This window comes from Mastigoproctus giganteus, chromosome 8 (genome assembly GCF_048544385.1).
Source record: "Mastigoproctus giganteus isolate SK-2022 chromosome 8, ASM4854438v1, whole genome shotgun sequence".
In the NCBI taxonomy this organism is placed as follows: domain Eukaryota; kingdom Metazoa; phylum Arthropoda; class Arachnida; order Uropygi; family Thelyphonidae; genus Mastigoproctus; species Mastigoproctus giganteus.
In genome coordinates this window covers 20501199-20519120 of record NC_143582.1, presented here as the reverse complement: position 1 = coordinate 20519120, position 17922 = coordinate 20501199, and the positions used below count along the sequence as shown (strand labels likewise).

Here is a 17922-nt window from a genome sequence, read left to right as displayed (position 1 = left end):
AAAAAAAAAGGTAAAGTGCAGCCATTATCAACCCACTGCAGGATGGAAGCCTCCTCAACAATTTATGCTGAGGGAAATGGACCATAATCTGCCACACTGGTCCATTGTGGGTTGGCAGATCGACCGTATTCTGTAGTCAGGGGCTTGAACCCTGGTCTACTCAAAGAGCATGTGCTACTGCACTCCCGCTCCTGACCACTCGGCTACGGAGGTCTTGTGGTATCTGGTACCAACACATAACCAGCAAATCCTTTAACTCCTGTAAGGTCCATGGTTGAGACGCCGCAGATCGGAGTTGCTGTTCCAACACAAACCACAGATGCTCAATTGGATTGATGTCTGGGGAATTTGGAGGCCAGGGCAATAACTGGAAGTCTTCCTTGTGTTCCGCGAACCAGTCTCAAACAATCTGGGCGGTGTGCCATGGTGCATTATCCTGCTGAAAGATGGCACCACCAGAAGGGAAGACCGTTGCCACGAAAGGACGTCCTGGTCAGCAATGATGTTTAGGTAGGTGGTAGACATCAGAGTACCCAGCACATGGATGACTAGACCCAGAGTATCCCAGCAGAACATTGCCCAAAGCATGACACCACCGCTACCGGCTTGTTTTCGTCCCATGGTGCATCCAGGCGCTTCACTTCCCTAGGTAAACGACGCACACGAACCCGACCGTCCACATTGTGCAACAGGAAACATGATTCATCGGACCAGACAACCTTCTTCCAATTACTCGAGGTGCAGTTTCGATGCTCACATGCCCATTGTAGGCGCTATCGCCGGTGAACCATGGTTAGCATGGGCACTCAGAGTGGCCTGCAACTACACAGCCCCATTTTCAGAAGGGTTCGATGTACTGTGTGTTGTGGCACATTATTCCCGTTACCAGCATTCCAATTACCAGTGAGTTGCACCACAATTGCCCTTCTGTTGCCACGTACCATCTGGGAGAGCCTTCACTCACCTCGAGCATTGATGAGCCATGGTTGTCCAACACCTCGCCGGCAGTTCGTGGGTTTCTCCTCCTTGGACCACTTTCGGTTGGTACTAACCACGGCTGACTGTGAGCATCCCACCAGCCGTGCTGTTTCAGATATGCTCTGACCCAGTCGTCTGGCCATTACAATTTGGCCTTTGTCAAACTCGCTTAAGTCCGCTGCCTTTCCCATCTGAAGAACAAGAGTAACACTGATTAACAGAGCTCAGTATCAGGTGTTTTTTATACTGTGTCCCGCACACACCGTAGTTAACCTGCAGTTTCTTTGATTTGCATAACAACTCGCTGGTCATAATGTTTTGGCTCATCGGTGTATTTTTTTGGAGTATCAAACTACACAGTGAAAGCCTTCCAGTCATTCCCATGTGAATGGCATCCACCATTCTGGGCAGGCTATAGCTAAATGGCTTATCTCTTTTCTGTTCAAAGTTATCCCCCTCTCACCCTTTATTTCTCAAAAATTCTGAAGATCACTGACATTCTTAATTGTTTCTCCTCATAGCTTTGCAAAATAATTTAATAGTGAAACACATAGGCCACCATATACTGTCTGTCAGCAATATCATGCTTCTAACAGACATTAGTGCCAGGAAAATTTCTATATAAAAAAAATTAGTTAAGCAATGGTATCCCTCTCTCCCATCTTCTTGCAAAAGTGTTTATTTCAGACTTAGAATTCCTCACTATTCAACTACACTTGCACACATAATTTATTTCTGTAGTATATAAATCAAGGTGTGCTACTGCAGCAAGACAGAAAAATTAGGCTGGTGAGCCAAGGAGCAGCAGTTGAGGTTTAACATTTTTAAATGAAAGGTACTGCATATGGGCAGCAGTAATCACAGAATAACATACCAGTTAGTTGGTGGAGAATAAATGAGATCTAGGGGTATAGTCTGACATGAAGTTCTCTGAGCAGTGCAGAGGGGCTACAAGGACAGTTCATGGGTTTTGCCAGTGATATATAGGAATTTTGACAGCAGGAAAAAGGAAGTGATTATCCCATTGTATCAGACAATGATTAGGGCACATCTTGAGTACTGTGTACAGGTCTGGAAGCCTTATTTTATCTTTTTAAGAAAGACATAGATCTCCTGAAATGGGTATAAAGAATAGTAACCAGATTAGTCAAGGACACAAAAGGGTACAAGATCTTGGGTACTTGGTACTGAACAACATATGTAAAGGGATGGTCCTCTGGGCTCTACCTTGATTTGCAACTGCCACATGCTAAAAATTGAAATTCTTAACATCCATTTGACAGATCCTGCCACAGAATAATTACCACCTGAAGTTCTATCAAAAAATTATATCTGCCATTGTTGCTGGGTTCGACACACCCCTGCACCACAAAGTGGGATGGTGGTGGTCAGCAGTGTATCTCTGTCTTCACTTTTACCCACCACTCTTTATGGGTGACAAGATATTGAGAATTTCTGAGAAGCATATTGTTAAGTGTTTTATGCTTCCTTCACATGTTCAACAAGTCATGGGCTCAGTTTACAGGATCAGTTGCCAGTGACAAAGTAGTTGTAAAATAAGCAGCTTATTGTACAATTGCTTTTTTCTTAAATTTCTTTTTAGCAAATTTAAAGTGCATTTTTGGGATACCAGGTTGGGGAATGTGGCAAGAAATAATGTAGCTTTTCATAGCATCGTGGAGAACTACCCTTGTTCTGCAACCAGTATTTTATCCTTATTTCAGTACAACCCTATATAGTTCAATACCCAGTTCAGTCTATCAGGGAACTTTTTGTCCAGAACCATTGCTCACCACCTGGTTGGCCTTTTTCAAGCATACAGCAAAACCAAGGCTTCATATCCATGGCTGCCACACAACTTCTTAGTAAAACCTTAGAATTAACACCATTCCCAATCGAGAAGAACCTCCACTTCAATTCCTGAAAGGGACATAATCTAGCTTTTCCCCAACATCTCTTAGGATTAGGTGGTTAGCCAGATTCCTAGCAGGTCACAGCATGATAACAGCTTTCTCACAAGTACAGTTATCCAAATAACTAAACCAGATGATGCCATAACGAAACAGGCCTACGCGCTCTGGATTCATTGAGGAATTTTATTGTGGCTTAAACACAGAGCGTACAGATAAAGCAGAAATATATGAGCTTTCGGCTATATGGTAGCCTTCGTCAGAATTAAAATACATGAATGGCAGTTGGAATGAAGATGTGCACTGCCAGGTGCGTGAGACGCGAGGTTTAATTGTTTGTTGACGTCTGTGGCTGTGACGCATGATGACGTGGCCAGCGCTTGTCCAATGACAGAACTACTGACTCTGTGATCGGGTTGACTTGGCAACCACTGTTCCTGTTTAAGGATTTATCCGAAGATTTTATATTTAATGATTCCAACCAGGTACGCTTTAGGTAATGGTGGGATCTGTCTACCACCACGACATCGCGGTGTGGGTCGATGTCGTGGTGGGTTGTCCAGACATGTTCGGCGATAGCTGAGTGTTCTATATCCGCTAAACGGATCGCTCTTTTGTGCTCCGAGAGACGTTTCTCGAGTCGACGTCCAGTCTCTCCGAAGTAGCAGCTAGTGCAGTCACGGCAAGAGATGCGGTAGACTAAACCGCTCTGCAGAAGGGTGGGGACAGGTGTTTTCACGTTGGAAATGAAAGAACGCAGTTTCCTGCCTGGGAGCTGGATGCACTTTATTCCGTGCGTTCTCAGGATTCTACCGATCTGTTGTGACAGGTTGGGGTAGTATGGGATGAATGCCCTTGTGGATGGCTCGTCACTGTTGGTGTTGTAGCTGGTCGTCACGATGTCACGTGTCTGTAGATCACACCTGTCGAGGACGTCAATGGGGTAGCCACACCTCGTAAGGTCTACTTTGACCCTAGTGACCTCTTTGCGTCTTTCATCAGCGGAGCTGGAGTGTGTCCAGGCACGAGTAAGCAAGGTTCGGGCCGTGGAGAGGAGGTGGCCTCGCGCGTGTGCTGACCGGAAGTTGGTAAACTGGCCAGCACACATGGGCTTACGATAAACTGTAGTCCTCAGGTATGTGCCTTCACGTCGGACAAGTGTGTCTAAGTATGGTAAAGAGCTGTCTTAATTAGCTCGTAAGCTGTCAGCTTACGAGCTGTCTAAATTTGTCTCGAGACTTCTTTCTCCTCTGGTTGGCAAGACCACCCACACCGTTTCCAACAGTGTTGAATTCATAAAGAGGATTCGCACTGTATCCATCTCGCAGAATCAAGTTATGGCATCGTTCGACGTCATATCGCTCTTTACCTCCATCCCTGTGGAACTTGCCATTTCTTGTGCAAAACAACTCTTGGACAATGATAGAACCCTCAACGAAAGAACTGGTCTCACACCCGATGACATTTCCACCGCCCTCAGACTGTGCTTAACAGGGGGTGCGATCATATTTAATGACTCAGTCTACCAGCAGATACATGGCACGGCCATGGGTTCCCCGGTCAGCTCAGTCACAGCAAACATCGTGATGGAGGAGTTAGAGGGACGTGCGTTTGCACACGCACCTGATCACATCGCCTTTTGGTGTCGCTATGTTGACGATGTGTTCGTGGTCATCCCTAGAGACTCAGGTCAGCGACTTCTATCATACCTCAACTCACTATCGCCCTTCATAAAATTCACGATTGAGCTGGAGTCGAACAACTCTTTACCATACTTAGACACACTTGTCCGACGTGAAGGCACATACCTGAGGACTACAGTTTATCGTAAGCCCATGTGTGCTGGCCAGTTTACCAACTTCCGGTCAGCACACGCGCGAGGCCACCTCCTCTCCACGGCCCGAACCTTGCTTACTCGCGCCTGGACACACTCCAGCTCCGCTGATGAAAGACGCAAAGAGGTCACTAGGGTCAAAGTAGACCTTACGAGGTGTGGCTACCCCATTGACGTCCTCGACAGGTGTGATCTACAGACACGTGACATCGTGACGACCAGCTACAACACCAACAGTGACGAGCCATCCACAAGGGCATTCATCCCATACTACCCCAACCTGTCACAACAGATCGGTAGAATCCTGAGAACGCACGGAATAAAGTGCATCCAGCTCCCAGGCAGGAAACTGCGTTCTTTCATTTCCAACGTGAAAACACCTGTCCCCACCCTTCTGCAGAGCGGTTTAGTCTACCGCATCTCTTGCCGTGACTGCACTAGCTGCTACTTCGGAGAGACTGGACGTCGACTCGAGAAACGTCTCTCGGAGCACAAAAGAGCGATCCGTTTAGCGGATATAGAACACTCAGCTATCACCGAACATGTCTGGACAACCCACCACGACATCGACCCACACCGCGATGTCGTGGTGGTAGACAGATCCCACCATTACCTAAAGCGTACCTGGTTGGAATCATTAAATATAAAATCTTCGGATAAATCCTTAAACAGGAACAGTGGTTGCCAAGTCAACCCGATCACAGAGTCAGTAGTTCTGTCATTGGACAAGCGCTGGCCACGTCATCATGCGTCACAGCCACAGACGTCAACAAACAATTAAACCTCGCGTCTCACGCACCTGGCAGTGCACATCTTCATTCCAACTGCCATTCATGTATTTTAATTCTGACGAAGGCTACCATATAGCCGAAAGCTCATATATTTCTGCTTTATCTGTACGCTCTGTGTTTAAGCCACAATAAAATTCCCCAGATGATGCCAACTGCAATAAATGCTAGAAGATGCAACTACATTATTCAGAGCATTTCCTTCCATGCCATCTCATTTGACCTTTTTACCAGTAAGCAATCTTTGGAACTTTCTGTTTTAGGAGAAACCCAACCATTTGAAGCCAGCCACATGGCCACTAAATGCTGCTGGACTTAAGTGGTTGCTTTGTAGTAGCCTCAGTAGGATGCTACACTACTGTAGTCATTTACATGTGTGCCATGTAAGTGTTTTTCACATGCATTTAACTTAAATTTAGTGTAGATTTTTTTATGCCACAGAAGAAAGGCATGAAGTAGAGTCCAAAATGTATGTTCTGAGTTCTAATTTAACTGTAAACTGTCTTAAAATAATTTTGAGAATTCAGTCAAAGATGACATGAAGTGATCTGTTATATCGTTAAGGTAAAAAAAAAAACTTTGTGTTTACCCCATAATTAAGGACAATTAAAAAGGTTCTATAAAACTACTCATTTTAGAACATAAAGTATACTGAAATTCACTCTATTTACTTTATAATGATCTTATGGCATAATCATGTTATAGTTATATAAAGCTTTTAAAAGGATTAAGAAATTTTTTCCAGTTGTACGTAATATGATTGAATTCACCCTTATATATTATTAGAATTAGTAACTTGTTTGTCAGGCCCGGGCAAACTATGGTCTGCGGGCCGCATGCGGTCCGCCGCACATTTTTGTGCATCCCGTGAGCTTTAATTGTATTTTCGAAAAAAGTTTACTTATTTGTATATGTAATAAATTATAGAATTTGTCGACTTGTAAATTGTTTTATCATCTCTGTATTGTTCAAATTGAGATGGAATTTGAAATTGTGCGTGAACCGGAGCGAGCCAATGGGCGATTTTATAACGGTATAATTTGCGATTATAAACTAACCGCACAAAACTATGGTAACAGACAACCGGTGATGACTACAACGGCTTTGCTGCTGTGGCGTAGTAATACGATAGGACTGCTGATCGGACACAGTTCCAATCTGTTTTCTCTGACGGTCATCCTGCAGTTAGTTTTTTTGCGTTATCATCTTGGTGCCAGTAGCGATAAAAATAATATTTACGCCCTTTTAAAAATGAATGAAAAACGAAATATTCAACGAGAGCATTGTATCTTCAATGAAGAGTGGAACACAAAATATTTTTTTGCTAACATAAATTAGCATTAGCATTAGTAGAGGCATTTGATGCAAGAAAGCAAGCTTATGCAGCATAAGCCAAAAAAAAAAAAAATAATAAATAAAAAAATAAAAAATTACCACTTCCCCTTTACCCCTCTGTTCGTTCGAAATACCTGTTCAGCTGAGCCTTAAACTTATTTAGGCTATCGACTTCCACGACAAGGGATGGAAGTCTGTTCCACCAACTAACCACCCGCTGGCTAAAGGCAAATTTCCTCACGTCTATCCTACATCTGTCTTTCCTCAATTTGAATTTATGCCTTCTCAGGTGATTATTCTGAGCAAGAGGAAGAATCCCATCAGCATTGAGCATGCTCAAACCATTCAAGGCTTTATACACCTGTATCAGATCATCTCGCTGGTGCCTAGTCTCCAGACACTCTAATTTGCAAAACTTAAGCCTTTCTTCGTAAGAGCACCCCTTTGTTCCATTCACTAATCTTGTTGCCTTTCTCTGTACTCGTTCCAGCATCTCTACATCCTTCTTGAAATGAGACCTCCAGACCTGTATACAGTACTCTAGGTGTGGCCTGGCCATTGCCTTATACAAGGGAATAATCACCTCCTTATCCCTGCTAGAAAAATTCCTATATATCATCGACAATACACCATGAGCTACTCTTGCAGCCCGTCTGCACTGCTCAGAAAACTTCATATCTGCCTGCACAACCACCCCCAGGTCCCTTTCATTCTCTACCACTGTCAGTGTAGTACCACAGAGTTCATACATTGCTCTGGGGTTGCTGTTTCCCATATGTAGTACTTTACATTTGTCAATGTTAAACTTCATTTGCCACCTCTCAGCCCATCTGCTCAACCTTTCCAGATCCTGTTGCAGTAGCATAGTGTCAGTAGTGTCCTTGACAACCCTGCCAACCTTCGTATCGTCTGCAAACTTGGACATTAAGCTTGATATACCATCATCAGTATCATTTATAAATACAGAAAACAATAATGGACCCAGTACTGAACCCTGAGGGACTCCACTAATAACATTAGTCCACGATGAGCAGTATCCATTGATTACCACTCTCTGTCTTCTCTCCCTGAACCACCCCTTTATCCATAGCAGCAATTTGCCTCCAATGCCACACTGCTCCAATTTGTGCAGCAGTCTTCCATGTGCAACAGTATCAAAAGCCTTTCTAAGATCCAAGTATATAATATCAAGTTATTCCCTGAATCCAGTTCTTTTGTGACTGCATCATAGTATCCAATCAAATTGGTCAGGCAAGACTCCCCCTTGACAAAACCATGCTGTGTCTGAGCTATAACTGAAGTCTTGTCTAGATGATCCTGAAGTCTTGTCTAGATGAACCCTTCTTTAACCAGTGCCTCCATTAATTTTCTGGGAACAGAAGTTAAACTAACAGGTCTATAATTACTTGTGTCACCCTTTGATCTTCCTTTATGAATTGGGGTCACATTTGCACATCTCCAGTCCATGGGTACTTCCCCTGAGTCCAAGGAAGCTCTCATAATTATGGCTAAGGGTTTGCTTACTTCCTTTGCTGCCTCCTTTAATATACCTGGATAGATTCCATCCACCCTAGGTGCCTTTCTTGTATTTATCTTCAACAATTTCTCCTCCACTTTACTCTCAGTTATTACAAGATTCTCTAGCTTACTGCCAGAGTTGAATACACCTCTGGCATTCCCCTCGCTGAATAACTCCTCATGTGTGAATGTCGATGCAAAATATTCATTTAGTTTGTTAGCTACCTGAGCAGGATCATCAACAGTTGACCCATCGATATGAAGTCGACCAATCTGATTCATCCCCTTCCTTCTAGAGTTTACATAAGTAAAGAACTCTTTGCTCAATTGCTTTTCTTGCATCCCTTGATGTATCTCGACGAGACTATTTGTCTCATCTGCCTGGAGAATGTCTCAGTGTTGAAAGAGTACAATATTAAAAGACATTTCGCTACTAAACATTCCGAATATGGTGCTAATTTAACTCTGGAAGCGAGAAAGAAAACTGCTGGTGGATTGAACCAAAATTTATCTAAACAACAAAATGTGTTTACGCAGGTAACTAAGGAACAAGAAGCTACTGTAGAAGCAACTTTTGTTATTTCTCATATAACTGCAAAAAGCAACGAGCCTTTTACTGATGGAGACTATATTAAAGAATGTATGACTGAAGCTTGTGGAATTATATGTCCTGACATTAAACACAAATTTGAGAACATAAGTTTATCTCGGCGAACCGTAGTAAGAAAAATTGAATGTATCGATACAAATTTGAATGAGCAATTATTATCTGTATTAGAATCCATAACATGGTACTCGATAGCTCTCGATGAAAGTAACGACCAAATGAATACTGTGCAGTCATTAATTTTCATATGTGGATGTACCTCTAATTTTGAAATTATTGAAGAGCTTCTTTCAATGGAATCTCTTAAAGACCAAACAACGGGAGCAGATATATTTGAAAAAGTTGAAAAATGCTTAACAAGATATAATTTACAATGGAACAAAATGGTAAGCGTAACAACTGACGGAGCACCAAGTTTTACAGGTAAAAATGTTGGAGCGTTAAAGAAAATTCAGGATAAAATTTGTGAAAATTATCCTGATTATAATTTAATTACAATTCATTGTATTACACATCGACAAGTATTATGTAAAAATGCATTAAAAGTTGAACATGTCACATCTTGTATTATTAAACTAGTAAATTTAATACGATCGAAGGGCCTGAAACACAGACATTTCATTAATTTTCTTCAAGATATTGAATCCGAGTACACAGATATTCCTTATAGCCAAATTCGATGGCTCAGCTTAGAAAAAGTTCTTCGGCGAGTATGGGATCTTAAAGATGACATTTTATTTTTAAAACTGAAAAATATTATGGACTTTCCCGAATTAACTGATAATAACTGGATTTGTGAATTTGCGTTTACCCTGGACATCGTGACACACTTAAATACTTTCAACACCGTGTTACAAGGGAAAAATTTATACGCCCATGATATGGTAAAAAGTTTGAATGGATTTAAATTAAAACTCCAGTTGTTCCTTCGACATTTATTAATTAACAAGGTAGACCACTTTCCGACCATGAAGTTGCTGAAGATTCCAGAAAATAAATTTGAAAAATTTATTTTCTGGAGTTGATAATTTCACAAAATATTGTGAAATTATCAACGCTTTGAATGATGACTTTTCATGAAGATTTGGCAACTTCCGAAAAATTGAGACAAGTTTGGCAATAGTGCACAACCCATTTTCAATAGAAATTGATAGTGCACCGAGTGAACTACAGCTTCAGATTATAGATATGCAGTGTGATACCGATTTAAGGGAATTGCACCGTCGTGAGGAAATCTGTAAATTTTACAATACTCTTAATTCAGACAAATTCGACAAACTTAAGATTTTGCCTGAAAGATGTTGATTATTTTTGGATCAACCTGCATATGTAAACAAACATTTTCCATCATGAATCTAAATAAAAATTCTTTACGATTAAGCATCACCGATGATAATTTACAAGCAGTTTTAAGAATCTCAGCTACAAAATTAACACCCGAAATTTAAAAAAAATGGTAAAAGATGTAAAACAGTTCCATTCATCTCATTAAATTCTTGGTTGTTAGAGAATAATTTTTTGTTATATTTCTTCTTCATGATAACAAATAATATATATCTAAAAATAGTATTTTACATGCGGCCCGCCTTCTTTTTGAATTCCTAATGTGGCCCTTCAACCAAAAAGTTTGCCCCGGCCTGTTGTTTGTTAATGTCTTGGCTGTCTACTTTTATGCATGTGATAACAAAATTTAAATTTATGAAATAAGCAAGATTAATAGTGTATATTTAATAGGAAATGAACCATGTTATCCATAATAGCAACAGGTTTTATAATTAATTCAAATGGTTTTTGCATGTTTTAGATGACTTTTTTTTATCAGTTCTAGTAATATTCAAACAAGGCGATATATCCAGTTAACCAGTGTGCTTAATTTGAGAAAGAAAATTGAAGAAAGTTGTCATGCTGGTAATGTAGAAAATTAATTTCTTTTAATATATAAGGGTGGACAAAATAATGAAAACACCCATCATAAGAATTACAGGTATGCACTAATATGGTTTTGGGCCACTATTTGCTTTTAAAACAGTTTGTATTCTATGTGTAATAGATTCAAATAAATCTTGAACAATCTTAGTAGAAATACGTTCATTCTTCATGGAAGAATGTTTAAAACTCCTTGAGTGATGAAGATGGAGGAAATTTGCCTATCACCTTCCTCTCCAAATATGCCCATAATGACTCAATAGCATTTAAGTTTGGTGATTGTGCTGGCCATGGGAGATGCAAAGTTTCATGTTCCTCAAACCAAGATTGGACACATCTGGCTGTGTGTTTTGGAGCATTATTATCTTGAAACATGCTATTGTTTGTGATAAACAATGTTTGCACTATGGGATGAACCTATTCACTTAGAATATCAAGTAATTAGTGGCAGTAATTTGCCCATTCAGGGGGATGATAGGACCCAGAGAATACCAAGATATTACTGCCCAAACCATTGTCAGTCCTCCATGTTTGAGGGTTGAGACAAGACAGTCAGGCTGATGCACTTCCTTTGGCAGCCACCATACATAAACTCTCCCTAATTGTGGAAAAGTGTGAATGATGATGCGTCTGAAAATATGATGTTTGAATCATCAAGTGTCTAGTTTTTGTGCTCCTTATGGCTGTGCCATAAATTTCAGCTTTATGAAGCTCTCACTGAACTGTTTTGCTAGAAACTGTATTGCTGAGACAACTTACATTAAATTTTACAGTTATTTTTGAGGCAATAGTTTTATGTTTATGGGCTACAGTCCTTTGCAGTGTCAAGCAGTCTCTTTCGGTCAGCTTCAGTTTTCTGCCACAATCATCCTATCAGTTTTGTTCTTCCATACTTGGTGAATGCAATACAGTTGCTCTGTATACATTAAACAAATCAACAGTTTTAGTCACCAGTGCTGCTGCTAAATGTACACCAACCGTTTTTGACCTCTGGAATTCAGACAGTCATTTTCTTCAGGTACCTTTTTCATATTATCTCTAAATAAAAATCAGTTTTTATCGTCTTTCCTTCACATCTGGAAGAAACCAAAAAAAAAATTCATGTTCAAAAATACCTCGTACAGCTATCTACTACTTTCATATCAGGTGCTTCAGTTATTTTGTCTCCCCTTCCCCTGTATATCTCACATTAGATGACTTTTTATATATCAGTGATTCACATTGCTCTGCTCTGAAAATATTTTTAGAATTAAACTGAATAAGTAAAAATACAAATAACTGAAATCTCATTGTCTAAACTGGATATAGCTCTGTTCTCAAGAATGTTAAATTTATAATTGTAAAAGTGCAAAGAAAGAAACATGGCATCTATCATTGTACAACCTATAAAGTACCATAGTTTAAATGATGCTAAGCAGTGCTAGATTCAAATATATGTACAGAGTATTCTGAGACATATTTTAGCATCCAAAATATAAAAAAAAAGCTATAAATGTGCTGAATGGTTTTGTTGCTATGGTTGTTTGAATTTTATGTAGGTAAAAGGAAGCTTAAATAGATCTTAAGAGTGTAAAGCACCAGATAAAGTAATTAATCATAAAATGTATATACATGTACCCCAAGAATTTTATTTTCACTTAAAACATATACATTTGCATTCACTTATATAAAATCAGATGTACACAATTTTCATTTGTTTAGATGATGAAATGTGATGTTTTACAGCATAGTCCCTCAACTGCATGAAAAATGACTGGAATTAAGGTAAAAACAACAATATAAAATATAAATTAGAATAAACAGACACATACCTAGTTATGAATAAACATTTTATTCCATGTGATCAAGAGACCAGTTATGTTCCAGAACATGATGCTATTTATGAACATAATTATCACAGATTAATTATAGTTATCTCTTAATGGAAATAACCTACAAAAATAACAACTAATTTATTGTCCTAGTGAATGGATTTTCATAAAAGTTTTATATTTGGTTCTTTTAAAAAGATTTGTCAAGCTATCCTGAATTGAAATAATATTGGACCAATAGAAATCTGGCAATTTTTATTTCTTTGCCTGTTTGTCTGCATGTAATAATTCTACTCCTAGTGGAGTTGAGATGATTTTATAAAATTTTAAATTAGGCTCTTTTAAAATGATTTGTTGAATTTTCTCAAATTTCATTAAAACAGGACCAACAGAAATCTGATAATTATTATTTATTATTATTTTTTTTTCCATACATATCACATAGGCTATCCATATACCATATATTATTGTAGCTGAAGCTCTGGATGTTATTTTTGTTGGTGTGCCTTGATTGGTAAAACGAATGGACAATATGGTGGCTGTCCTCCATAAATGTTTGTGCATAAAAGTTGTTGCTTTTTTCTTCATGATTTTTTATGAAATTTAACACACCACACACATTAACTAACTTGTTTATTATTTTTTACAAATCAAAACCCTAGCCCTCTTTTAAATAAACATTCAGAGTACATGTTTATATGACTTTTTTTATTATTATTTTGGACCCTAGAATACATCCAAAAAAAATTAAAAAAAGAATCAAAATAAACAAATAATGTTGAACAAACTACTCAGTTGAAATGAGGCTGGAATTTCTAGTTAGATTGTACAGCTAAAATGAAAGCATGTTCTCTTCTATTAGCACCTTCCTTTTAAAAAAAGACCAATGGGTGATCTTCATCAGCAGAACTTTAGCTTCAGAAGATATTTTATCACCATTGTCATCTGGAAAGAATCCTTCCAGCAGGCAGAAAATTTCACATCAGACAGAGGCCTATTACTAGTCATAATTACTACAAATAAAAAAAAAAAAAAACAATCAAAATGAGCATTTTAATTTTTCAAAAACATTTATTAAAAAATAAAGTATTCTTCCAAAAAAAAAAACCCCATAAAAATACCAACATTTAAATGGTGGTGGGATGCAATGGACCCTACACTACTTCTAACAAGACAATCAGACAGAGGCCTATTACTAGTCATGATTACTACAAATAAAAAAAACAAAATGAGCATTTTAATTTTTCAAAAACATTTATTAAAAAATAAAGTATTCTTCCAAAAAAAAAAAACCCAGAAAAAATACCAACATTTAAATGGTGATGGGATGCAATGGACCCTATACTACACTACTTTTAACAAGACAAGATAAATGGCACCTCTGTAGCCAGGTGGGAAGGAGCAGCAGTGAGTAGCACACGCTTCTTGATTAGATCAGGGTTCGAGCCCTTCACCACCAAATACAGAGGACGCGGAAAGGTCAGGGAATGACCACTGCATATCCTGGAGCAATGGCCTTAGTTGCTAATGCTCCTAAAAATCAAATAACAAACAACAACAAACAAGATAAACACTTCAAAACCACAAAGTAAACTGACAGCTGAAGTACTATGGAGAATACCTAGATACCCAACTGGCTAATATTGCTAATATTATGAGGAAAGGATCAACTGCTAGAGTACAATAGATGACACCAGTGCACTTAAGGGTTAGATGAAATCTCTATCTGTTTTCTCGTACAGTAGAAGCACTCTTACCTGACATGATTGGAACCAGTAGTTAGTTGGTTAATTGAAAAAGTAGTTAAAGTGGGGAATCACAAAATGTATATAGCCCAAGAATTTTATTTTCACTTAAATCATGTACATTCATTTACATAAAATCAGATAAACATAATTTTAATCTGTTTAGATGATGAAACGTGATATTTTATAGCATGGTTGAATGCTGTAAAATATCACATTTTTGTCCCTCAACTTTTTTATAAATACCACGTCACTGACTGTTGAATTGAATCTGTTCAATTTATGTAAAGCTGTATCTGCAGCATATTTGGCCCTAGATTTGATTCAGTTTCTTCTTTTGCATATCTAGAAAATGCCTCTGTGGTCAGGAAATCTATCCATAATTGATGCCGCCAACTCTGACCAATTATAACTTTATAAACATAAATAAATAAAATAAATAAGTAAAATCGACTGTAAAATGTAGTATAATTTAAATACCATAAATCATATAAAAACTTTTGAAATACTATACATTAAACCCGTACTATTATTTTATTTGTAATTTTATTTTATTTTATTTATTTATGTTTATAAAGTTATAATTGGTCAGAGTTGGCGGCATCAATTATGGATATCTAGATTCACCTGTTTCTGTTATGGTGTGTGTGTGTGTGTGTGTGTGTGTGTGTGTGTGTGTGTGTGTGTGTGTGTGTGTGTGTGTGTGTGTGTGTGTGTGTGTGTGTGTGTGTGATTTCTTCATAGTTGGTAATTTCATTTTCCAATGGATTTTCCAAGAAATTTCCAGTGGTAATTTCTTGGAAAACATTATTGAATCCACTGTGTATCTTCTTGCTGCAAATCTTTGGAACCTTCAATTTGACTGAAGTCAATTAATAAACTATATTCTTCATTATCTTCTTGTAGTGTAGGATTTTCATGAGCATTGTCAACCTTGGGCCAAATTTTTTCCAAGATTTATTAAATGTTAAATTTGAAATTTCATTTGATGTTAGTGCTATATTGTAAATATGCCTTTGATGCTGATAACTTTTAACAGTTTTATAAGACCTGTTCATGTCTTCTGTTTTAAATAAAATTGAACAAAAAAAAAATGTTGATCCATAGACTTCATCAAGGATATTACATTTGTTGGTAAAAATGTGGCCTTTATGTCCCCTTCTTTTAGTTCCTCATTATTGAGAAGTGGAGTGTCAGAAATACTTTAAAGAAACACTTTTCAAGTGTTTCTTTACAGAAGGTTCAAATTCATGAAAACTATTAGTTCATGATCTGATTTTGAAAAATTGTCAGATTGCATTACAGTATATGTACTGTAATGCAATCTGACAATATGCAAACTGCAAAGACACTAAATATGTGTGAATGAGTCATGGTATTGTCCACAAAGAACTGTGTATATAAAAAAATTTCAGAGAAAAAGTGTACTAATTACAACTTCCCCAGAAATTGACTTTAGGAAGGGATAAAACGTAGCAACTGGTTGTAAAAAGAGATCTCCACCAACAAAGGATTGAAAAGCTGCATGTGGCCTAGAAAAACTAAATAAAGGCAGTAACCACTCCACATGACTAAAAAAGGGAGAAGTTTGGGGTGGGGAGTATAGAAATCAGAAGTTTTGCATAGAAATCAGGAGGTGATTGGCCCCTTGCATAAGGCCACACCAAGGTCAGGTATTCAGTACCCAAGGTGTGGGTACTGTATTCAGTACCCACACCTTGGGTACTGAATACAGGTCTGGAGGCCTCATTTTAGAAAGAATGTAGAGCTGCTGGAACAAGTACAGAGAAGGACAGTGAGATTGGTGAGTGGAACGAAGGGTTGCTGTTACTAAGAAAGGCTTAAATTCTGCAAATTGCAGCATCTGGAGACTAGGCACCTGCAAGGTGATATCTGATTGAGGTGTATAAGGTCTTGAATGGTTTGAGCAAGCTCAATACTGATGGGATTCATCTGAGGGGACATAAATTGAAATTGAGAAAAGACAATTATAGAATAGATGTGTAGAAATTTGCCAGCAGGTGGTTGATAGTTGGAACAAACTTCCATCTGTTGTAGTGAAGGCCAACAACTTAAATAAGTTCAAGGCAGAACTAGACACACATTTGGAGTGAATTGATGGGTGAAATGCGAAGGGATTTTTTTTTTTTTTTTTTTTTTTTCTGATGCTATATAAGCTTGCTTTCTTGCATCATATGCCTCTACTAATTCTAAGTAATATTAGATCAATGCCTGAGAGGAGAATGATAATAAAACAGAAATTAATTAAATTACAATGCAAATTAGAGGAATAAATAAGGGATAGATATGTGGGGATGGGCCATTCTGACAACCAGGATTAAATTGACTAAATGGGTCTGTTTACTCCTGGGTTTTGTTTAAATGGGAAATTAAACAACATGACAAGTAAATACGTCTAAACAAGTTGATAATTTATTTGAGCTGATGGCACTTATATAAAATGTCCCACTTCATGGATGAAAATTCAAACTAGGTCCTTTTGGTGAGGGGTGTACAAAGATTTATTATTTTTATTATTGTAATACTTTTGATAGTTTCCATTGTTCATTTCCTTTCATCTGGAAATTCAGTGTGAATTCTAATATTTATCTGAGTCATAGGATGGTTTTGTATTATATCCCCCATGACATAATTCATGCATCCTTTGTTGAATTTTCAATTTTCATATTGTTAGATTACCTTATTGGTACTAAAATAAGCTGCACTTTTTTCCTAAATTCAGCAAATTAAAAATCAGTTTGTGTCTTTACTTGGCACCTTAAAATAATTACCATAAGTGTGAGAGTATGGAATAAAGGGATTTATCAAAAATTGTCATTCAAATATGAGAGTTTTAAGAAAAATAAATGTAACTAACAGTTGAAATAAATAGTAAAAATATTACAAATAAGAAAATAAGCAAAAATTGTGATAAATACTGGGTGTACCATTTACTTGGAACCACCTTAGGGAAATATGTCATTTCACAAGGTATGTTCTGCATGGCTCCCATTTCCTTGGATACACTTTCATAAGTGTTTGACGTTGTCACTTACCACATTCATGCAGGCCTCTGTGATTCGGAGTTTCAGGTGGTTCGTGTCAAGTATACCTTGCTTTTCAAATGGCCCAACAAAAAAAAAAAAAAAAAAAAACCAAGGGGGACAAGTCCAGGAATCTTGGTGGCCATTTCTGTGAACCCTTCAACCTATCCAGTTACCCGGGAACTGTTGATCTAACCATTCATGAACAGTAACAGCATAGTGAGCAGGTACACTGTCTTGCTGGTACCATTCTGGAAATACACCCTGTTCATGCAAAATGCTGAACATGATTTCTTCCAGTATTGCCAGTTAATTTTCACTGATAAGTCTATTCAAAGAGGTGAGGTCCCATGATTGAATCATTCCATATTCCACACCCACACCATTACTTGAGGACCTTCTTGTTCCTTTCAGGGTCAATCCATT

The 17922-nt window shown here is 38.1% G+C and overlaps 1 protein-coding gene across 1 annotated transcript in view; it reads left to right on the top strand.

Moving 5' to 3' along the window:
- Positions 1–17922, top strand: part of Mlh1 (DNA mismatch repair ATPase Mlh1) — a 110026-nt gene that overhangs the window by 55425 nt on the left and 36679 nt on the right. The window contains exon 12 of the mRNA XM_090380163.1: positions 10793–10878. Within this exon, the coding sequence (XP_090236289.1) occupies positions 10793–10878 (86 nt within the window). The remainder of the gene's footprint in view (positions 1–10792; positions 10879–17922) is intronic.